This window comes from Haliaeetus leucocephalus, unplaced genomic scaffold (genome assembly GCF_000737465.1).
Source record: "Haliaeetus leucocephalus isolate CR32 unplaced genomic scaffold, Haliaeetus_leucocephalus-4.0 Scaffold184, whole genome shotgun sequence".
NCBI lineage: Eukaryota > Metazoa > Chordata > Aves > Accipitriformes > Accipitridae > Haliaeetus > Haliaeetus leucocephalus.
This window is the reverse complement of record NW_010972620.1, coordinates 10,352,229-10,375,572: the sequence shown is the minus strand read 5'-3', so window position 1 is coordinate 10,375,572 and position 23,344 is coordinate 10,352,229. Positions and strand designations below refer to the sequence as shown.

Here is a 23,344-nt window from a genome sequence, read left to right as displayed (position 1 = left end):
GGTCTGAGTGGGTTGAGGGGAGCCCTTAGGGACACTATAAAAACCACCTGCCCTGCTCCTGGCTGCACACGGAGAGCTCCCCACTGTCCGGCAATGAGGGAGAACATTTAAACAAATGACAAGAGCACAAGGTTTCTGACTCCTGAAGCTCTGTGGGAGCATTTGCACAACACAGTGATTCCCTCATTGTCCTATGCTTGGGCAAGACCTGAGTGTCCCCCAGAGGTGGCACTGCCATGGCTAATGTCATTGGTGTGCCCTGGGCTGGGGTTTCCCTGCCCCATCAGGAGCCCAGCTTTGCCCACGCAGTGGATGGGAAACTGGGAGCAAACTCAACCATGGCGCCATTGCTTGGAGGTCTCCCATCCTTTGGCTGCACTGCAGGAGCTCCCAGCTTGCTGATTCTCCTGATTTGGCTTTAATTTGCCAGGAGGATCTCTCGCTACAGTGTACTTTCCATGCAGCATGGTCTGGTTTGGCTGGGGACTTACCCGCAGGGTGGCACATGTGGTTCCAGGGGCAGAGCGGGGTCCTGAGGCTGAGACAGTCCCTGGTGTGAAAACTGCATCCCCACACGATGTCTGCACAAGCCTCTTCCTTAAGATCATCTCTGAGACAGGGCTGGGCCCAGGGTTTTGGCATATGTTTGTACTGGTGTTGACTGGAGTTAAACACCACTGGTCTTGCCCAAATTTCAGGTTGATGCTGTATACGTGAGGCAGTCTTGCTGACACCCTGCCTTTGCTCTCTGCTGGGGAAGGATGAGAACATAGCAAACCACATCCATGTAAGACATCAGGACTTTCCCAAAGATAAGCAATATCTGCTTGCCTGCCTGTGGTTGGAAGGGCTCTTTTTTGGTGGGCTGTATTGCCAAGGGCTGGGGTGTGCTGGCTGCCACCCCCAGGGTTCTGTGAGCCTCTCCTGGCACTGCCTGGCCATCCAGCAAATGCAATGGGTCTGTCGTGGTCCCACCAGGCTTTATGCTGCTGTTTGCAAAGTAAGTGAGGGGGCTGCTGGTGACTGACACTTGTCCTTTCCAACTATGTAACACACATTTCTGCTCCCTGTTTCTCAACCAAGGAGTATTAACTTCAGGAGGCTGCAGTGAAAGCTCACGGCCTTGCAGGTAACCCCTCCCCAACAAGTTTATCAAGTCCTTCACATAATCCTATTGCAGGTCATTTTGCAACATTAGGGGGGTCATTTTTGGGGGGGCGGGGGGGGTAGTGTGGTGGTGTGTGTCCTTCTTAGGGCTAAGCCAGATTCAGGCAACAGCAGCTTGTGGCTTGCACCACCCTTGACCGTTGGCCACTGACAAGTCCGGGTGCAGCATCCAAAATTCAGCCCAGCTGGAGAAGCACATTGCCTGGCTTGAACCCGCTGCAGAAGCAAGAGCTTGGTGCATTCCCAGCGGGCTCTCAGCAAAGGTGATTTGTTTGAAGTCATTTCCATGGCCTCTGTACTTATTTGGCCAATGGCTTCTGGAGAGCAGGTTAAATCCATGCTGCTAGACAGCACCAGAGGCTGAGCTTCATTCAGAAGAAGCTGTTGGAGGACATTGCTCAGCTCTCACTCTGAACAGGCCTAAGATTAGATCTGGGATGTAAAAGTTGATGAGTACAGGTAGGTGAGTCTGGCTCCAGATTAGCAGCTTTTACTACAGATCTGGGATGCTCCCACTGAAAATGATTGCCATGTGGGATTAGTTTTGCGCCAGCAATATTTCAGGTTTGTCAAACCGCCTTTGAAGGCCTGGGCAGGTGGAAGGAGCGTATGGAGCTGTAAATAAGTGGGAGCTTTAAAAAACTCCCTGAAATGACCGATAAATCTCCCAGAACACGACAGGGACCACTCATGGATCCCTCCCAAAGAAACCCTTCTTCACTGAAGAGAAAAAGTACTTTCAAAAGCATGGTCAGACCAGCACAATGCGTTGCCCGGGCAGGGAGCAGCCTGCATCGAGTCTCCTTCTCCATCCCCCAAGAACAGTAACATTCTCTGGCAGGTCCCCCTGCCACCTGCTCCCCTTGCCTTGCTCTGTCCTGCCTAGAGTTGTGGGGATGCATGCCACAAAGCAAAAGAAATGGAGAGTCTGAGCCTACGACTATCTGGCATAAGGTAAATAACACATGCTGGATCCAGCTGTAACTCCGCAGCAGGAGATTGTGCCTCCATGTCCTGCAGGGTGCAGAGTGTGTGCGGGGGCTGCATCTCCGTGGCATCACCCGCATCAGGTCTGGTGAGGGCTGGGGGCTGCCCAGACCTTCCCCGCATGCAGATAAGATGGAAAAGCCCCACTGGTGTGGTCTCTCAGCATGTCTGCAAGGTGCCAGCAGGGCTGGATCCAACCATGCAGAGGGATCCCAATGGCAGTGCAACTGCTCCTCTCCTGGGATGTGGGCAGAAGGTGCTGGTGGGGGTATGTACAGCCCACTGAGATGCTCTGTAAGTCTGTGCCTGTGGATGCTCTTCAGGTCTCCGGGGAGAGGATGGGGAACGGGTTGCCACTTGCACATCTCCTTCTCCTGCACCCCAGCGAAAACACCCAAGGGGACTGAGGATGTGGGGTGGGCTGAGGTGGGGACAGAGACTGGACCTACCTCCTTGCCAGGGTGCTAGGAAGGGGTGAAGGTCATGCAGGCATCTGGGTGGGTGTGGGGACACCCAGCTGGCAGTGGGTGGGGAGGTGTGGGGGTCTGTCGGGAGAAGCGCCTGCATGCACAGCCTGGGCACCCCGTCCTGGGACCATGGGGTGCTCAACCTGGCTGTGCATCCCACATGGGGTGGGGGGCCTCACAGCCCCTCTTCCCCAGGCTGCTGGATGCAGCCTTCTCCCACCCTGGCTGGCAGCTGTGGCCGTCCCCTTGCCACCAAGGGCACAGCCATCGGTGTGCTCAGTGAGTACGGATGGCCATGTCCCCCTGGGGAGGTCTGACCCCCTGCCTTCCCCCAGCCCCATCCCAAAGCAAGTCGTTGCTTCCCACGAACATTCCAGGGAGCCCACATGCACCGTTCAGCCCCATGATGGCCACCCCTGCTCTGTCCCCCAGGGACCTGGTGGCCGGTGTCGGTGTCCCCGCTCCACAGCGGCTGAGCCTCCTCCCAGGGTGATGCTGTCCCAGCCCCTCTCTGCCACACAGCTCTCCCCCCCCACTTCACATGCTGCAGCAGATGGTGGAGGTGACATTTGTCTGCGAGTGACGTGCTTGACGGTGGCCATGTCCCCCCCCCTTCCTTTCGTCCTGGATGGAGGACTCTTAGGCCCACCCGCAGAGGTGGGATGGGCAGGCATAGGCTGGGGAGTCGTCCCCCCCCAGCCCCCACCTCTACCGCAAGCCCCCCCAGACATCTGCACCTCTTGTCTGTCTGTATCCCCACCAAAACCCCTTTCCCAAGGGACTGGGGCACCGGGAAAGCTGGGGGGCATTGTCCCTGAGGGTGAGCGCCCATCACCGCAGGGTCTTTTGGGGGGGCCGGGCACCAGGGACTCCTGTTCGTTCTCCGTTTTCTGCCTTAATTAGAACCCGGAGAGACCAGGCAAAATCGCATTAGCGCGGGGCCCCGGTGCGCTGAGCCATCCATCTTTTTTTATTACAGCGTAATGGGGCTGCTCGCGAGGCGCCGTGCGATTTGTCACAGGCCTCGTTCCCTGATAACGGGCATTTGTCATCACTTTCTTCCCGTGTTAATGTCATCATCGGCGAGCTGACAGGCAGACCCGTTGAGGGAGCACTGGCGACAGACCACATCCGTCAACCTAATATTTCCATGGCTGTGGGGATCAGCCGGGCTGCGAACACACATTAAAGTGCTTATGAGGGGAGAAAAAAAAAAAAAATAAAAAAGCCGTTGTCATTAATTAAAATGTTAGTGTGAGCGTGTGCGCGGGTGGCGCTGCTTGGGGACGGGGCGGGGGGGCTAAGGCACAGGGGGATGCGGGGTGGCGTGGGTGCGATGCAGTGGCCTTTTAACGGAGTGCGCATCAGCTCCTGAAACCCATTTAAAAGATATTTGGGACTGGGGAATCGGCGGCGAGCGCAGTGGAAAGGTCATTGTTAATAAGGGAGGGCGCGCGGGAGCGCGCGAGGAGGGCGCGGGCACGGCTGGCGGAGGATGGCGAAGACGGTCACCCACCTGGAGGGGGGTTTGTTTGTCCCGTGGGGTGTATTTGAGCCACTCGTGTCACAAAGTGAGCAGCCTCAGCCCTACGTGGCAGCAGGACAGGGTGGGGGGAAGGTGACCCTCCAGTGGGGTAGCTCCACGGCTGGGCAAGGGCAGGAGTGGGGCATGGGGTGGGCTAGGGTCAAGGCAGAGGGGGCAGAGCACCCCACAAGCAGAGCTTTGGTACAGGGCTCTGCAGCTGCAAGCTGGGCACATGGACAGAAGTCTGAAGGGCCAAACCTGTGACACCCCCCCATAAGCAGCCAGCAAGGACACCTGCCCCAGGCCCTGAGGCCAGCTCAGCAGCAAGGGGGCTCAGGTCCTCATCCCATAATATTTGGCTGTTGCCATGGAAACAGGTGGTGGTGATGGGGAAGAGTGTGGGCAGCAGAGTGTGCGTGGCACCCTGGGTTTTCGTGGTGCGGGAGCCTGTTTTCTGTGCTTTTCTGGGGTTCCTGGGATCATACAGAACAGGAAGGTTTGGGTGGCTTTTTTTGTTTTTCTTTTTTAAATTAGCTTGTGGGGGTTTGGGAGGGTTTTGGGGTGGGTATCTCAGCCAGCTCTACCCACTGACCCACTGTCCTGGTACAACCCTGATTTGCATGGCAAAATGTGACTCCAGGAGCTCTGGTGCAGCCCAGGGGAGTCCAGAAACAGGGACCAAAATGCTTCTTCCTCTGCCCAAATCCAATCCACAGGTCTCCTGGGAGAAATCCCTGATGTTCCGAATCTGTGGCTGGACATGGTGCCAGAAGATCGGGCACTGGCAGGGAGCAGGCAGCCGTGGGCAGGGCTTGAACCCTGCTTAGTGCAGAAGCAGGAGCATGAGGTTTGAAAATGTGGCTGTGCACAGAGTCTTCACCCCCAGGTCCTCCATCCCAGGAGACAGGCAGGGGCAGGCTGTAAAGAGGGCCACATGTGTCCCATGTCCCACGAAGGCTCCCGGTGCTTTCTTTCGTTGCTCTTCTTTTTTTAATTCTTCTCTTCTGTCCTTCCTTGTTCCAGACACAGGCTCTGTGCATGGAAGAGTCAGGTTTGGGGGGAGGTGCATGGCTTTTTTAGAGACCTGGGCCCTTTATGTGTGTGCACATAGACCCCTCTGCCACATAATTTCTGTTAGTGAACCCAAAAGTTTGGCTCCCTGGCCAGCACCTGGGGCTGTCACCCAGGTTGGGAGTTTCTGTGATGGGGAGCTGGGAGCGGGGTAATTATCTGCAGGTGCTGATGGGGAAACTGAGGCATGGAGCAGGGACTTGCGGTCCTCATCCATGCTGTGGTTATGGTCATCCCATCACCGACACCATCTGACAAGTCTACAGACATCAGGAAAAAGGTGTCCGGGAAATTTTCTCAGGGCTGCCCAGCAGTGGCCGGACTCCCAGCTCCATGACATCGCTGGGCAGGTCGGAACGCCCCCCCGCAGCAAACACTGCCACCAAACCCTCGCCCCAGCTCCCCACCATAAATCACTGCCCTCCATTGGCCGAGGACCTTTTAAAAAGGATTTATTAGGGGGATTTAAGCACAGGCAGCGATATGGTTTCATAAATCGAAAGGCAATAGCGCTCATCATTACCGGTTCATTTGGGGGGTGGCATCCCCGCTCTCCCCATTCCTATGGCCGTGCTAACAGCCCCCTCCCCAGCACCACTGCCTCCGCTGCTCCCCTTCGCCTCCCAGTCTGTGGAGACCACGAGCGTGGAAAATCCCCAGACAGGGAGTGTAAATGCTTGTTCTTTGTAAATGAAGAACATAATTAACATTAAATTAAGGTAATACAAATGAAGACAACACAGAGCCTGACAGGATGAGTGTTTGGGGAGGCAGTAGAGAGAAGTGATTCATATTTTTAATTTACTGTACAAATAGACTAGCAGGGCTGGGGGGAAAAGGGCCATCCAAGTGGAGTGGGGATTTTTTTTTTTTTTCCCACTGTTGTTTTGCTGTGCTTTAAGCACACAATGACTATTAAAGTCAACTGCCCATATAATAGGACATCTCCTACATGACTGCTCTCCAAGAGGCAGCTTGCTGTAGCAATAAATTCTGGGAGTGCCATCTGCCGGTGCGCAACCTCCACCGGGCACCCTCGATTCGGCCACCCTGACGCCAGGCACCCACACCCAGACCAGCCCTGGCACCCTGCACCCACTGCAGAGACCTGCTCCTGTAGGCATCAGCCACGGACCTGCTGGCATTCATACAGAATTAGTATTCTTTCTACAGAGTAACAAACACTTCCCCCCCCAAATATACCCTTAAATTGTTCATCATATTTTTCTTTTTTTTTAAGAGATTGAGGGAGTCTGGTTGATGCCGAGGAAATATTTTAGGCTTTTAAAAGAAACAAATCACTGCTCTCCACCCCTCCGAAGTGCTGGGTTTCAGCTGAGTTCCCGTTACCCAGAACACAGTAAGAAAATCACCCAGTTTAGTTTTTTTTTCTTTCCCTGCAATAAGGCACTTGACCAGAGTCCATGTGAACTGCAGGCTCGGCTGGAGCTGGCTCTGCACTTTAAGAAGATGAGAGCTGCGGGCTCAGCCCAGGGAGATCCTGCTGCGGGATGACTTTCAGCTGGGAGTGAGCCAGGTTTACCATAGTGCAAAGATGTGCGTGGGACTGTGAAGCCTGGAAGGGGTACACCTGGCCGTTACTAGCATGAGCAGTGCCCATGGGTCCAGGGCTGGCTGGGCCAGTGGTGGAGACGGGCTTGTCCCAGCTCCTTGCTCCATCATTTGCTGTGTCCTACTCCTTTGCCTCTCCCCTTCTATGCTCACCTCCTGAACCACCCGCACGGTGCCTGGGGGCAGCTCCAGCCCATCGCCTGAGGATTTGCCAATCCCAGATTTCAGCCAGGGCCTCTTTAATCCCTGTATTGGGGCACTGAGGACAGCAGAGGGGCTGGTGCAGGACAAACCCTCTATCCAACAGGAAGAAGTCCCCCTGCCTTTGCCCCCTCCATGCTTTTACTGAGGCATGTTTGCACACAAAACTGTGACTGGGTGGGACTGGGAGATGGAGGGGGTCCCATCCTGCAGTCTCAGCCCCCCGCCATGAGCTCTGATGTCAAGTTTTGGTGGGGGCTCGGCTGCTCGTCAGCCTAGGCTGCTCCCCATGACTTGCTGTGCCAGATGCACCATGTCCTTGCTGCTGGGCAGCCCCACAGCCAGGTCCTCCCACTCCTGAGGAGAAACTGGAGAGGGCCAATGATGGAGCCCCACGCCATGCTGGCTCCTCTGCCAGCTTTGCCCTACTTTGAACAGCCCCGAGCAGCTGGGGCCTGCGGCTGGGGGTAAATCACCCCCCAAACACTCAAACGCATCCCGGGCCCAGGCTGCAGACACAGGGAAGCTGGAAGCACGGATGAGGAAAGTGTGCACGAACCCACCTGGGCTGAAGGGAACAACGGTGCCAGCCTGACCCCGGAGGGGTTGTGCCAGGGGCTCAGCCCTCCACCGTGGCACTGTGAGTTGCTTTGGGGTCCTCAGGGCTGGGGGGTGACACTGTGGTGCAGTTTCGGGTATCATCGAATGGCAAGCTACCTTATGGGACTGCTTGGCTCCAGAGCCTCTCCTCCATTGGTAAGACGAGACAGGAACCAATCCTGCACCCACCTCCATGCAGCAGCAGGGTGCCGCTGTACCTCCCCTTTCTCCACACAGAAGGAGGCAGGAGCAGGTTGTTCGCCCTGCTCAGAGCATGTGGGAACCGCACCCCACTCAAAACTGGTCCCTGATCGAGCCTCTGCAGTCAGGTGAGATTTTGGGGGAGCAAAGGCACCTCCATTGAGGGGACAGGGACAGTTCACTGTTAGGACACCTGGTGAAACCAGTGCAAGAAGGTTTCAGCCCCAGAGGCTTAGTGGGTCCGCCCATCATTAACAGGATCCATCCCCCAGGAGCCCATCCCTGCTGGAGCCATAGGGACCATGAGCACTAGCAGGCTGTGAATGCTCCTTGGCTTGTCCAGCCATGGCCTGGGCTGCCTCACCAGCCACCAGTGCTGGCACAGGGACACCAGGGTGTGTCCGGCAGGATTTCATCAGCTTCCCAGTCAAGATGTGACCACTTATCTTGAGCCAAGCACCATAAAGAAGAGTTTCCCTGTAGGACCTGGAGATATCCAGTGATGGGCCATGATCACCTCCTTGAGGAGCCCATTTCAAAGTATCTAGAGAGTTCAAACTGGGGCCTTCTTTCCCATTCCAGTTTGGCTGGCGCAAGCTCAAGCCCCCCACCTGTATACCTCAATGCTTAGACTCATCCACCCTTTAGCACTGGATACATCATGAGAAGGCATTTGGAGAAAGTCACTGTCATTCTCATTTCTGCAAACCTTAAGAGGATCAGGAGCATTTCCAGGCATCAAAGTAATTTCTCGGACTCTTCTTTGCATCTTCTCCAGTCTTGCAAGGTCTGTTTGGACACTGCTAGAGGATACAGCCTTACCCTCACCAAGCAGAACCAGTGCATTTGGAGGCCTCAATCCAGAGAGATGCTTTGGACATGGGGAAGAAGCTTTGGACATGGGGAAGAAGCTTTGGACATAGGGAAGCAGCTCGGAGTTCACCCAGCCATATCCTCCACAAGAAGCCTGCAGTGGAATGGCTGGGAATGCCTCCCTGGGCAGGGCAAGCAGAGGGGAAGCCCAAATCCTGCTTTTGCAAGAGTACCAGATCAGTGGCAGGGGGCAGCTTGGACTGACAGTCCCAGAGATCCTGCCCCAATATCCTAAAGAAGAAGCTGATGAGAAGCTAGTGTCCCCTGAGCATGGGGTTTCCTTGCTCCCACCCTTCCAGGTTCCGATGGAAGGAGGCTGACATGTCCCTTGGCACAGTACCCTCAGAAGGGTCCCCAGGAGCAAATGCGCCCAAAAGACACCATAGGATTTTGCCAGTGACCTCCAGTCCTTGGAAAGAGGGGACTTCTGTCTCTGGTGATGTCTGAAGTCCTGGCAGAAATAGGTCCTGACCCCATGTTTCCCAGCTCTGCTCCATCTCACCAGCCAGCACAGAGCAGTCCTTGGCCATAAGGCAACACCCCGGCTCCTTGGCCTCACCAGGACCCCAGGATGGGGGGCTGCTCCCAGGGGGGCTATTTCCTTCCACATGAAGGGCAGGGGGCATCTTCCAAGCTGCCCTGCATGCTGGGTGGAGATAAATAAATACCAGAATAAATAAATACAAGTGGCAAAGAGGCCTGAAATGATGCTGTCGTTTGCTGGGAATGAGAGACACAAGTGTAATTTAGGTTTTGATATTATGAAAGTCTCGCTGCTCTAAAACAGCAGGGCACTCAGTGCCTCATTAATAAAGGATAAACTTGGAGTCTATTTACAATGCACTTTTTGGGGTTATTTACACTCCATTATACATATGTAATGCTGCACATATTTACCGCTCTGTTCTGCTGCCGAGAGCAGCCGAGTCGGGAGGCAGACGGAGTGGGAAGCGGCTGATGCTGTGGAGCTGTGACCCCTGCTTTGACTGATGTCCTTTAAAAGGCTCAAGATGCAGGAGAGCCCCAAGCCGGCTGCTGAGGATGGAGGGGCTGGGACCAGGCACTGGGGACCCAGTATGGCCCAGTCCTTGTCTCCAAGGGCCCAGCACCCACCCACCCCTGGAAGTACCCCAAGGCTTTGCCAAGTGATGCAGAAAGGGTGAGCTCCTCACCAACTGACCATGAGCACCAAACACGCAAGCTGTGGGCCTGTCACAGAGTGGGCAATGGGAAAAAAAGAGGGCTGCATTATTTGCAATAAAATAAATCATGCTTGCATTGACACTAGAGGGTTTTGGTTACGCAGCCCTCCCCACTGCCTGGCTTTTACCTCTTACCAGAGCAAAATATTGTAGTTTCCCTGCAAACCATAGCGCCCCGAGCATTTGCCGGCCAGGGAGACCCCAACCCCATGGTGTTTGTGGGAGCTGCTGTGAGGGTCCCGGGTCATGCAAGCGCCATGCCTGTGGCAGTCCCAGGAAACAAGGGAGCCCCCAACACAGCCCCCGGGATTCAGGGCAGAGATGTGGGAGAGGTCATGTTTGGAGAGCACCTCGGGGTCACAGCAATTCATGGGGTGCTGCAAAGGGATGTGGATGCAGCCAGGACCCCTTTGTCCTCAGCAGAGTTTGGGAGGCTGCAAGGGTCCCACGGGAGCACTCTCTGCAGGGCCAGGCAGCGAGGGGCTTCCAGCAGGTTGTGGAGACATGGTGGCTGGATAGTCTCCCCCAGCTCTGAGCTGCCCCATGTCCCTTCTGCAACAGCATCTGGGTTTGCATGACCAACCTGGGGTGAGACGCAAGAGCCCAGGAGCCACCCTGACCACCCTTCCTAGGAAACATGGGGCAACTTTGATCTTTCCAGCCAGGCACAGTGGGGAGGAGGACAAGTCCCCCATCGCATGTTGCTCCTCCCCTCCCCAGGGGAGCATGCACCAGTGCCAGCACACTCCAGCTTGCTGCCATCCCAGGCTGTGCTTGCCAAATGATGGCTCTGGAGGCAATGCTCTTTATTAAACACCTCATGTGGGCAGCTCTTGGCAAGTCCACATACCCAGGAACAATGTGAACCCACTTCCTCCAGGAGGTCCCTCATCTCTGGGAGGGCATCTCCTGCAGCATGGGGGCAATGCGCAGTGGTTGGTGCAACCCTGGTGCAACATCAGGGCTCATCCTGGGCACAGGCTGTGGCATAGTGAGATGTCCTGGGACACCCAGAGCTGATCCAGTCCAAGCAAATTGACCCCACTTCCCTCCCCAGGCCCGAGCCTCCTCCACCACCCCTGTCCCCCCCAAGCCCACCCAGATCAGGGCAGGCTGGAGCCCGAACCCTCCAGGGAGCTGCTCTCCAAGGCCCCGTAGCCATTGAGCTTTGTCATCCCTATGATGTGTGCCGGGATGGAGAGGAAGGAGCGGCGGGTGGCAAAGATGTGGCTGATCTCCATGAAGGTTTTGTTCTTGGTCTCGGGGACGACAAGGTAGACGTACAGGGCCACCAGGAGGCAGATGCCGCAGAAAACCAGGTAGCAAAAGGCACCGGCTGACATCTGGGGACAACGAGAGAGCAGGGACGGAGAAGAAAGCCAAGCACCCCCAAGCTGGGCACGGCATGAGGCAGCGTCCCCTCCTGTCACCCCTCCCTGGGCTGTCTCCAGCCAGCACTGGGCTGAGCCAGGAGTATGGGCTTGACACCCCACCCTGGGGGAGCAGCAGGGCCACGTCCATCCCCTCCTCCTCCCACAGCCCCTCCAGACTGGTACCTGCAAGAAGGGGAAGATGAAGCCAACGGTGAAGTTGCAGAGCCAGTTGAGGGACCCCCCCACGATGTAGGCAGCCGGGCGGTGTGACTGCGTGAAGAGCTCAGCTGTCATCAGGAAGGGGACGCCGGCTGCGGAGGGAGGGGACAGAGCGAGGGTACGGAGGACAGGCTGCCTCAGGCATCCCTGGGGTCAACAGGTCCTGCCCATCTCAGTCCTGTGGCCAAAGGGCTGGAGCCCAGCAAGACCCACAAGTCAAAGTTGTGGGGCTGAGGGGGCTGGAGGAGATGGGGAGCACAGGGACATGTGGACCAGTATCCTGCCCTTGGGATCTGTCTCGGTGGGTGGGTGATGTACCCCTTGACATACCACAGTTGCACCTTGCTGGGTGCTGAGACCAATTTCACAAGTTACTTGATTGGAAAGTTTCAGACCAAGTCAAAATCAAGGTGGAACATTCATCTGGATCCTCATTTTGCAATAATTTGCCTAAATGCTGATAAATTAAATCTCATATAGATCACAGGTGTAGAGAAATGTGTTCCTGGTGCTCTCCATAATGTCCTTTCCAGCCTCCCTTAATCAAAATGGTTTAGAAAATTTCCTTCTATCAATTAGGTTCCATTGACGCTGTGGCTGATTTAGGCAGGAAAGAAGAAACCAAATTTCCAAGCATCAGTATTTCCCGCAGGACACAGAAATGCCATTTTCCAACTGGCTTTTCCCATGTATGGTGAAAAAAAACAGAATGACTGGAAATGATTGCCCAAGCCAACTTGGCCACTAAAAACTGGACGCAGGTTGTGGCTACTTCTCCTGGAAGGACTCAGCCTCTCCTGCCACATGTCAGTGACCTGGCAGTCCTGAGTCCCAGGACTGTCCCTTTGCTGCAGGGCAGGATCCAAGGTCCAGCGCACATTTCAGGGCACATGGGGATCTGCCAGGGGACTGTATTTGATGTGGTGACATTACCAGGGTCCCACTGCCTGGGACAGGGCTGACTGGGACCTCTTTATAAAAGATGCTCCAAGGGAAAAACAAAACCAAAAAAAGTGCTGAGAAGTGACGGCGGAGTGGAGCCCCTTATGGACTCTTACTTACAGCTTGCCCAGAATAGAGATATATATTTTTTTGTTTTAAAACTCCTATTCATCATTGTTTGTGAACAATGAGCCATTAAAATCCTAATTAAAGATGTAATTACAGTGAATAAAGTCTGGGCTGAGGATGAATTATAGATCTGTTAACAGCTCTGCTAATACATCAACTGGATAAACCAGTCCAGGTTTCACTCCCTGCTGTTCAAGCCCGCTGTCATGCCCGTGCTCAGTTAGGGGCAGGACGGTACTCGCCAGCCGCACTGTGATGGGAGCAGGTGACACCTCCAGAGAGGTCTGGGAAAGGCTGCCAGGGCTTTCTCCCTGCTTGGCCCAGGAGCAGGGATGAGGAGGAAGAGGTTGAGCATGCCCTGGGAATGTATGGGGCTGGAAGGTCTTGTGGTGGGCTCTCGCTTGCGGGGTGCAGCATGATAAACCAGGGCCTGGCATCTGGGAAGGGGCCAAGGCGCCGGTCCTGCCACCTAACTGCAAACCCCGCTGCTCCCTGCTCCCCCGGAGCCCTCATTCCTGCCCCACCACCCCCTGCTCCCCCTGCCCCAGACCCACCTGGTCCCATGCAGAAGCCAGCGATGATGCCGACCACACAGGTGACGCTGACGTAGTGCATCCAGGGCAGGGTGGTCTGCGAGGGGACACGGGGCTGGGGGATGCTGCTGGGGTGGTGGCCCTGAGCTTTGCACCCAGCGTTCCCAGGACAGGGCTTCATGCTTGCCCCTCAGCTCAGTAGTGGCCCTTGGGGATGGTGGCCATGCAGGACACATGGGGGAGATGCAGACAAGCAATGGGTGGTTTGGGGCAAAGCTGGTAAGGGTCAGCCTTGGCGAAGCTCGACAACTCGTGATGCTGACACATCCTCAGAGCTGCGGGAGCATCTCCCGGGAGCAGGCAGCAGAGGAAGGACCCTGCAGACCTCTCCACGTCCCCTGGCATTTCACAGCCACCTCCCTGGGGACAGCTATTTCTGCAGAAAAGCTACCAGAAGCAGCAGGATTTTTCTTATGTGGATTTATGTTTTCCTTTTTGTTGTTCTTTCCTCTGAATTTTCCTTCCCTATAACTTTGAAGGGAAAACATTGCTTGGAAGAGCCGGCTCACCTCTCGTTTCCATGCAGGCTCCCTCCCCTAGGGTGATATCCATCCCTTCATCACCCAACCCTCATTAATGCACCCAGGGGTCCAGCCCCGGTCGTGTCAGTGGTCCAGGGGGGTGGTGGTATCCAGACCTTACCTGCAGCAGCAGGGAGACGGTGATACCAGCCGAGCAGATGCCCATGGCGCAGAAGCCAGTGATGATGAGGGGCCGCCTGCCCAACTTCTCAATGGTGAAGCACTGCCGAGGGAGAGCAGAGACGGACGGGGTGAGGAGGGAGCTCCGAACCAGGACAGGGGCACCCTCTGAACCCCAGATCCAGATGGAAGTAGGAGGATGCTCCCAGTGGCACCTGGGGGTTGGGGGCAGCCTCAGCTCAGAGCTCCAGGGTTGGGGCCAGGGCATGAGAAGAGCGAGGACTCCAGGGTCCCGGGGTGAGTGTGCACTGGGTGGCAGCGGAGTCCCTCAGAGCCCCATTAGGGTGCAGGGTTGGGGCTGGCTGGGGTGGCCCCACAGCTGCATTCGGACCAGCACCGAGTGGAGGTGCTGGGTTGGCGTGGCGGTGGCTGGAGCAGGCAGGGTATTGACAGCAGAACAAATGCCTGTAATTTTATAACCAATCTCAGCATGTCCATCGGGGGCCATTTGCGGGGCTGCTCCTGAGCAATCTGGCTGCATGCCGGGTGGCTGCCGGGGGGCTGAGGCAGCCCCATGGCCAGGGCAGGGGAGAAGGGGACACCCTTTGGAGGGGCAGGGGGCTGACCGGGGGGCCCCACTCTGCCATTGGTTGAGCTATGGGGAGAGGGGAGCAGCCCCCCACTCAGCCTCCGTTTTCTGGGAGCAACCACCCCCCATCCATCTCTCTAATTGTCAGGGAGTGGATTTAGTGCTGGGTGACTCAGGCTGGCCCCAGGTGACACTCGCAGATGGGACGAGGGCCATAAATCTGCCTGGCCCAGTGCTAACTCTCCAGCTAAATGAGGCCTGGTTGGGGGGGCCGGGGCTGCTAGCCCGGGGCCAGGCCAGTGCTTGGCTAGGGGGGGCAGATGGAGACATGTGGCTATGCTAACAGAGTGACAATGAAATCGGAAGCCAGAAGGAACTGCTTAGCTCCCTCCATCATCACCAACCTGCCCCTTGCCTGGTGTCTCCCCCCAACCTCCCTGCTACCCACTTACCCCCAAATTCTCCTACCCCTCCTAGATGTGACCCCACAAACCGAGCTCCTCTTATCCCATCTCCCGACCCCACTTCCCTGCCAAGCCCTCTGTCCCCCAGAAAAGGGGCTGTTCTGTGGCACAGACAGCATTTGGGGTCCATCCAGCCCCCCCATTTGATGGTGCTGGGAGCTAGCAACAAGGTTCTGGCACTGAGGGGCTGCATCCATCTGTTTGTCCATCACTCACCCCGATCAGCCCAGCAACAACTTCAATGGTGCCGGTGCCCACGGTGGTGTAGGGGATCTGGGATACAGGGATCCCGGCGTTCTCGAAGATGGCGTTGGTGTAAAACCAGATCTGCCGAGGAGGGGACTTAGCATGAGGTGGGGGGACGGAGCCATGGGGCACTTGAGGAAATGAGTTGCCAGGTCTCAGCTCAGCTTCTGCAGAGCCAGGTCCTGGGGAGAGGACCCTGCAGGGCTTACGGCATCGATGCCCGAGAGCTGCATGCCAGCATTCACCACCACCACCGAGAGGGTTTGCCAGCGGAGAGAGCGGTCCCGCAGTAGCTGCCAGACAGAGACCATTTCCACAGAGGAGAGCGACCGCTGCTCCTCCTTCATCTCCTCGATCACATCCTGCACGTCAGGTGTCCCCAGGAACCGGCACAGCGCTGTCGGAAGAGTGAGGGTCATGGGCACACGTCTCCCCATCACAGGATGGATGCTCGTATGTATGGCATAGAGCAGGGGCTTGGCTCTGCCCTGGCCTCCCTGCTCTGGACCTACCTGACCCATGGGGCTGAGCATCCATAGGAACCGAGGAGATGCCTCACACCATGGTGATGGGCACCATGGAAATGCTATGGTGCAACTGGGTGGGACAGAAGGGCTGAACCATAAGGACTACAGTGGGCTGTCAGGTCTGGGTGTGGAAGGATGCTATGAGGATGCACCTTGGTCTCAGGAGACCTTGGACTAGTGCCCAGCACCTCCCGGAGCCAGTCTCCCCCAGGACACCCCCTCACCCTTGGTGGCCCCGCAGACGTCGTTCCTCTCTATCAGCAGGTACCGCGGGCTCTCAGGGAAGCAGTGCAGCAGCAGGAGCTGGAGGGAGGCGGGAATGACCACCACGGACAGGAAAAGGGGCCAGAACCTGTCCTGAGAGGAGTCAAAATGGGACGTGTCACAGGGAGGGCAGAGCAGGGTCCAACGTGCATGGGCTGGGGTATTGTGCTCACCTCGCCCAGCAGCTCTGGGAGGCCCAGGACCTGCGCAAAGAAAACCCCCAGGCAGATGAAGAGGGTGGGCATGAGGCCCAGGAAGCCCCGCAGGTTCTTGGGGGCGATTTCTCCCAGGTAGAGGGGCACCACGCTGAGACAGATACCTGGGGGCGACAGGAGGGACCGGGATGGGAGGGGAGGCAGGGAGAAGGGTGCCCAGCCAGACCCTCGGTGCATCTCCTCCCATGCCCAGCACCATCCACAATGGGGACCCCATGGCCCTGTCTGCCCCATGGAGACCCCCACCACAGAGCCTGTGGCTGCGGGAAGTATGAAGTCTTCTCCATCCCCCTGGAAATGGGCTGCAGGGGACCAAGCTGTGAGGAAGGGGCAGTGCACAGCCCCGCAGCCCAGGGACCACCTACCTGAGTGGAGCCCCGTGATGGAGCGGCCGATGATCACCATCTCAGGGGACCCCAGCTCCTGACTGAAGCCCATGAAGCCACCGGCCAGGAGGACGAGGAGAGCACTGCGGCTCAGCGCGCCATTCCTAGCAGGGCACAAGCAGCAGGGCAGCCCCTCCAGCCCCCTCCCATCCCTCAACCACCCTGTCCCGTGCCACCCCTTACCTGCCGTACCGCTCCACCAGCACCCCCACCAGCAAGGAGCCCACGAGCCCGCCCAGGGCAAAGATGGAGACGGTCAGGGAGTAGAGGAGGGTCAGGGGGCCAGAGGCCAGCCCGTGCCCATACCGCTGGGACCATGTGGCATTGTAGAAAGCCTTTATGTGCTGCAGGGCCAAGAGAGACACACGGGTACCAAATGTGCTGGGAGAAAGGGGAAGACAAGGGAAGACAGGCCCCGTAGGGAAAATGCCATGGGTTTAACAGCATTGCAGGACACGCAGGGCAGGACGTGACTGGGGATGCCTAGGATGTGCTGGCCTGGTTGCTCAGCCAGCCTTAGCACCAGAGGGGTTTAAGGACAACTTAGAGATGCCACAGGCAGAGCTGGAGCTGGAGCAAGGAGGTTGTGGGCAGCTTTCCCCAGCCCCTGCCTTCCAGGGGGTACCTGTCTGGGGGGAACTACATGAACACAGGTTCCCATGTCCCTCCCACGCCATCCCTTTCCCTGGACTGCTCTCCACAGGTGACTGCCCAAGGGAAATGGCAGCATTTTGATGTGAAGCTGCTGAGTAGTGGTCCCTCCACCCTCCCAGGGAGGGATGCAGAGCCCTTCCCCTGCTCCCAGAGAGGCTGCCCATCCCTTACCACCGCTGGCGAGTTCACCACGGCCAGGTTGTAGCCGTAGAGCATGGAGGAGCCAAAGGACACCAGCAAGGTGACTGACAGCAAGGGGAAGGTGAGGTGCTGGGAGAGAGAAGGAGGGATCAGCACAGGCCTGGGCCAGCAGAGCCGGGGGCCAAGGTCACACGTGGCATGAGTTGTGTTGGGTCACTGCCCCTTTTCTAATACGGATGTCCCTGGCCCAGAGCAAAGCCCTCAATGTGACGGAGCCCTGTGCTGAGCACCGCTTCATGCCACCGCCCAGCACTCAGCCCAGCCGATCCGGCTTCCCCGTGGCCGGTCTCGTGGCTGTGGCGTGAGGCTTTACCCTGGCAGTGGCCCAGCTCAGGCTGCTTGTCCCAGCTGCCTGTCCCAGGCACCCCTGCCCCAGGGCTGGGAGGGGGCAGCGGGCAGAAAGGGGCAGGCCGAGGAGGGAGAGACACCCACCCCCTCCCCTAGATGGGGGCACCCAAATGGCACTGCTGCCAGCTGCCCCGCACATACCTCCCTGCCCGGGAGGCCCAGCGCCACTGAAAGGCGCAGTTCCCCGCGGCAGGTCCCAGGCCTCCCAAAAATGCCACATGAACCCACCTCCCAAACCCTCACCCCCCACCAGCACCTCTCTCACCTGCTCCGGCTGCAGGGGGGACCTCGCTGTGGGGAGCCGACGGCTGCGGAGGGACACCCTGCAGCCCCGACCCAGCCCGAGAGGGTTGAGACCAGCCCCCCCCCGGGGATCGGGGTGCCCTGCAGGACCCAAGAGGCATTCGGGGTACCCCCCACCCTGAGGGGCACCCCTGGGTGCTGCACCCGGCTGTCTCCCCTGGAGCAATAAGCGTCCCACGGCCCCACAGCGACAGGGCTGGCGTGGGGGGTGCGGGGTGAGCCTGCGTCCCCCGGGAGCAGCCCCGCGTCCCAGCACCCAGAGCCGGGCCCTCCCCGCAGCCGTCCCAGCACGGTATAGCCGGATCCGTAGCACCCAGCAGCTCCCGGCTCACGCACAGCAAATCCCCGCTAATCCCAACAGGAATCCCGAGCCGGGAAAAGGCGGGGGGGAGGAGGGGGTGTCAGGCCAGGGGCTGGGGAGGACGGGACACCGTGGGGCAGACGGGGAGCAGGGATGAGGCAGCCCCCCCCCCAGCCCGCAGGGAGCTCACCCCAGTGATGTCCCCGCCGGGCTGCGGGGTCCCTTTCCCGACCGTCGGGGCGAGGCTGCAGCCAGAGCGGGGGGAGAGAGGAGGAGGAGGGGGGGGGGAGGAAGGCAGCCCCGGTCCGGCAGCCTGGCTCGTCTCTCCCATTTTCAGATGGAAGGAGGGGGAGAGGGAAGGGAAGGCAGGGCAGGGCAGGCAGCCTGGGTGCCCCCGGGGCTCATTGGAGGCGCCTGAGCGGCCGGAGGAGGAGTCCGGGGGCCTCCCCCCTCCCGCCGGGGGCAGGGGCAGAGGCAGGCCGGCACCTCCGGGCCGCCCAGCCCGCTGAGGGGCCGTGGCCAGGCCGGGGGGCAGCGGGACCACCGACGTGATGCTCTGCCACCGTTCAGAGCCCCCACATGTCCCCTCTAAACGGGGGTGGGCCCGGGGACCGTAAGCAGGGCAGCGTCCCCGCATCACCCCCCGAGGCTGGGGGCGAAGGCGCAGCCCCACATCACCCAACACCCCCAGCACCCCCCTCCCACCCTGTCAGGCATGTGGGGTACATGTGCCCCATCCTCTGCCACTCGGGTAGGAGGGCTGGTAACCCACACGGCCATGGCTCAGGGCAGCTGCCTTCCCCGGACACGGAGGGGCACAGCCCCCAGCCCCAGAGAGGAGAGACTCGGCTCATGGCAGCTCAGAGGAATCCAATTTTGCTGCGGCCAGAAGCTGCCTCCCCTGCTGCTAATGAAGTGCCTTTAATTAGCAGCCTAATAGCAAGCTCTTAATTTGCCGAACAGCCAGTTGAAAGGATGGGGACCCCACTAAGCCACGGCTGGCAACAGCTCCAAGACCTTAAAAGGGACAGGCCCCGACAGGCTGGCCCCACTTCAGGAGGGGTCCCGCAGGGATGGGGCAGGGGAGCAGGGCTGCGAGAACCCCGTGGGCACGGGCACCTCTGGGCCCGCTGTACCCAACCCCAGCCCGGCTGCCTCAGCTGAGGGAGAGCCTGGGTGCCTCATCCTCCCACGCAGGATGCTCCAGCTCCTGTCTCCTCCTCCCTCCACACGGGCCTCCGGCTCTCCCCGAAAGCACTGTGCCCTCTCCCCAGCCATGAGCCCTTCCCAGCCTGCCAGCGTTCAGCTTTTCCCAGAGCAGGCACCTGCTCAAGAGCTCCTGTGTCTTGCTCAGACTCAGTTTCTCCCTGTCTCGATCAGGGCATTGCCTTTACCTTCGTGCAGGTGTGCTGGGTGGCTGCAGAGACCTCGGTGATAGGGCCTCAGTGAGGGGAGACCTGCAGGGAGCCATGGTCCTTTGGAGGATGATCCCATTTCATTCCCAGAGCAGCAGGATGAAGATCCATTTATCGGACATGCCCACGGGTGAGATGACCCAGCAGGAGGAGGACATGCAGCCTGAGGGTACCAGCCATGCCCGAAGCACTTGCAATGCTGCAGGGCAGCCCTAAACACCCCCAGGACTCACCCCAAGCCCTGTGCTAAGATAGGGCAAAGCAGCAAATGCGGAACAGGACGATAAGCCAGGCCATGCTGTTTCCCACAGCCATACTCCCACTCTGTTCATCCAGGTACATGGCTCGTCTCTTGGACCAGCACCTGGAGGGTTAAATGTCCCCAGTCCAGTGGTCTCTGCCACAGGGAGAGGAGGAAACAGCAGCAGCCATCTATCCCCCATCCTGAGCCATCCCAGCAAGCACCCACCTAAAAACCCTCCTGGAGCTTCCCAGCCTCTCTGCACTGAAGCCCTTGCCCATCCTCAAGCCCAATGCTCGGCCCACAGCCCTCCTCCCACCACACAGCCTGATGCCGTGGACCAAGCAGGGACATCCTCAGGACACTGTGCCAAGCCAGGGGGGTGGCCACTGCCCTGATTTAGGGGACAAATCCGGGTTACTGCCACCAGTTCCCAGCAGTGGCTGGGATGCCGGGAGCAGAGGTTTAGCAGCAGATGTACAGGTGAGAAACACGTGCTGGGGGAGGAAGGGGGAGGAGGAGGAGGAAGAAAGCCTGGGGTGCCAATTAAGGGTCACCAGGGAGCTGGGTTAATTGGAGACACTCCTGTGACCTGACCCAGTGATGGTGGCACACGGTAAGACGGAGACGAGTGCTGGCAAGAAACACCCGCTGCTCTGTACTGCAAGGGAGCTCATCTCTGCAATTTACAGGCGTCCCCATTCCTCCCCTGCCTCAGTGCAAGGACTCCCTGGCTAAAACATCCCCCTTGGCTGGGAAAGTGGCTGTGAGCCCACAAAGCATCCTCATCCCCTCCCACTGTCACTCCCAGGAACTGCCGTCCCACTCTTGCCTCGCTGCTGTCCATCCCCAGACACAGCGCTGGGGCTGTCCCCATCTCCATGCCATGGGATACTCACGCCTCCTCTCCTCGAGGCACTGCACACACCGTACCTGGGGCATGCAAAGAAACTCAGGACTGAGAGAGGCAGAGCAGCAAGAAAAGCCGGTCCCAGCATGCATCCTGCACAGAGCGATGGCATTTGCCAAGGCCAGGAGGACAAAGATGCTGTTGGGAGCCCCATGCTCTCCCAAGGGCTTCCCCTGAGCTGACGGTGTGGTGCTGTGCAGGGTGCCAGCAGAGCTGAGCTGCCCATGGTGGGGGCAGAGGCAGGATCCATCCTGCCCCAAGGAGCTTGTGTGGAGGGGAAGGACAGAGCCAGCCCCACTGCAATAGCAGAGCACCTGGTGCCTCCTGCCTCCCTGCCTAGGTCCCCAGGGCCAGGCACTGGCAACCACAAGCCAGCCATGCAGGACCCCACACCAAAGACATAAAATACTTGCAAAAAAATGGTATGAAGATTTCAGCAGGACTGGGGAATATGGCAGCAGGGAAGACCCACCAGGATAGTCTGTCCCCTTTTCCAAGATAAGGTGGAAATCCCTCGGAGAGGACATGGTCTTGGTGTTTGCCCAGCACCATCTAGTCCAAACTAGAACAAAGTCCACAAGGAAGCAATAAATGGCTCAGATAAATGTAGGCAAAAAGATGCATTGCTTAGCAGCCACTGACCCCTTTCCCTGCGCTGGAGGAGAGGAAACTCGGCAGCACAGGTGCAGCAGGCAGAGCCGCTCACAGACATCTCTGCAGCTTGAAAGGTCAGAGCAGTTTGCCAGTGTTGCCCTTTCAGAGTTGACACTGCAGAAATAGACAGTCTGGGTGCTTCCTTGTCTTGCTGCCCCCTCGGAGGAGAAGCCTTCATTGATCTGCCTTTGTAAATGCCAGCAGGGTGCTTTGGGCATGGGACAGGGAGTTTTGGACACATCAGCTGCGTGATGTTAAGCAGGGGCTTGAGTTTCTGCAAACCACAGTGGCCACCAGAAGAAACTCAGCAGTGTCCCTACTGAAAGCACTGCTCAGGCTGCTGTCTCTGCCTTGTTGCACTGGAAAGCCCATCTGACTCCATTCTCCAGCTGCAGGAAGGCTATTCACCTGTACAGGTAAGGCCTTTTCAAGCCCAGGTTTTCCTGGTCATATTCCTTATCCAGCTTCAGTGGTCCTTGGCACATCAGCCCCACCGCTCAGCAACCTCTCTGTTGGTTTGGAAATTTCTAGCTGCTCTTACCAGCCAGGTACATGTCAGCAAAGCACTTAGGAGATGCAGCTCAGGATGGGAAGATAACACTGGTGGGAAACAAAGAGTATCTCCTGGCCATAAAACGAATGTGTTCAAGCTCTCCTAGGGCAAAGCAAAGCAGCTGGTACTCACAGACATGCACTGCTGGGAGCTTGCTGGAAGAGCATCACATCCCTGTCCATCAGATGTCCTCAGCTGTTCTCACCAAGGAAGGATCGGCGAGCAAAGGGGATAGGCTGAGACCTCAGATTTCTGCAGCCCGTTAGTGGGTTATGTTAGATTTTCATGGAATAGTTGGCAGAAGCACGATCTAACTTTCCTCTGCTAGTCTTCTCCTCCAGCAGCGCAGGTGCTTTCCTCCTGGGACAGCATCCTGGGCAGTGTGTGTACTGGCTGTGAAGCAACTTGAGCACTTGGAAAAGAGAAATCTTCTGCAAGCACAGCTATACAGGCAGAGCACCAGGCTCTCAAGCCCAGGAGTGGCATCTTATTTCCACCAAACGTTGAATCATTTCCACACCCTCCTGGGCTCTGACAGGTCTGCCATTGCATGGGGGGAGCTCCACCGCACACGGCCTTTGAACAAATGGGGCCAGGATGCTGCTGGAGCCAGGCACAGCCCATACCCCACGGGCTGCCAGGACAGCGGGACAGCTCACCCGCAGAAATCAATGGCAGCACTAGAGCGTGTCTATCTGCTCAGCGCTTTTGTTTCCCCAGCCATGCTGCCTCCTCGGCTGAGAGCTCGCCATCCTAACCCTCTTCAAACCAACACAGCACCACCCAACTGCTGAATTCATTGTAAACATTTTTTTGTAAGAATTACATTAATTCTAGCCTAGCAGGTCTAAACTGGCCAATTTCCCCTTTCCAAAAAGTAGCTTACTATACTCTTGAAAGTATGTATATAATATAATAAAAAAAAAAAAAAAAAAGAGATTTCATTTTAAAGCTGTAGGTTGATCAAATGCTGTTAATTTGAAGCTATGGTAAACATTACTTTCCTCCTTCATTTGAAGTGGAAATAAGGCACACATTTTTAAACAGAAAGGGTAATTAACCACTGAATCTATTTAAGATAAGCTGTCTGGTGTTCATTCTTTTCCAGTGGAAATTTACAATTGAGATTACTTTTCTTTCACAAAGACTCTCTTTAGTACTTGAGTTTTAGGATGTGATGCCAGAATTCCTGGGAGAAGTTTTCCAGCCTGTGCCCTGCAGCACAGCACTGCCCCAGTCCTAGAAATCTGGAATAAATACTCTGATCCTTGTCTTTAGACATCAAGGAAAAGAAGGGGAAGGACTAGCTA

At 57.4% G+C, this 23,344-nt stretch overlaps 1 protein-coding gene across 1 annotated transcript; it reads right to left on the bottom strand.

The window, feature by feature from the left end:
• Positions 1–10,969: 10,969 nt before the first annotated feature.
• LOC104830221 (solute carrier family 2, facilitated glucose transporter member 9-like) lies at positions 10,970–19,690 on the bottom strand. Its single transcript, XM_010565001.1, has 12 exons — positions 19,587–19,690; positions 17,280–17,378; positions 16,638–16,798; positions 16,434–16,558; positions 16,027–16,172; positions 15,814–15,946; positions 15,272–15,459; positions 15,033–15,143; positions 13,765–13,866; positions 13,084–13,159; positions 11,423–11,550; positions 10,970–11,209 (listed from the first exon to the last, which is right to left on the bottom strand). The coding sequence occupies exons 2-12, from the start codon at positions 17,322–17,324 to the stop codon at positions 10,970–10,972; spliced, it is 1,455 nt and encodes a 484-aa protein (XP_010563303.1). The 5' UTR covers positions 17,325–17,378; positions 19,587–19,690.
• Between the last annotated feature and the right edge of the window lie 3,654 nt (positions 19,691–23,344).

Coding starts and splice junctions, on each gene's coding strand:
- LOC104830221 (XM_010565001.1), bottom strand. CDS start 17,324: ATGCTCTACGGCTACAACCTGGCCGTGGTGAACTCGCCAGCGGTG. Junction 16,173..16,433: donor CATCACGGGGCTCCACTCAG/GTAGGTGGTCCC, acceptor TGTCGCCCCCAG/GTATCTGTCTCAGCGTGGTG. Junction 15,460..15,813: donor CGTCTGCGGGGCCACCAAGG/GTGAGGGGGTGT, acceptor CTCTTCCGACAG/CGCTGTGCCGGTTCCTGGGG.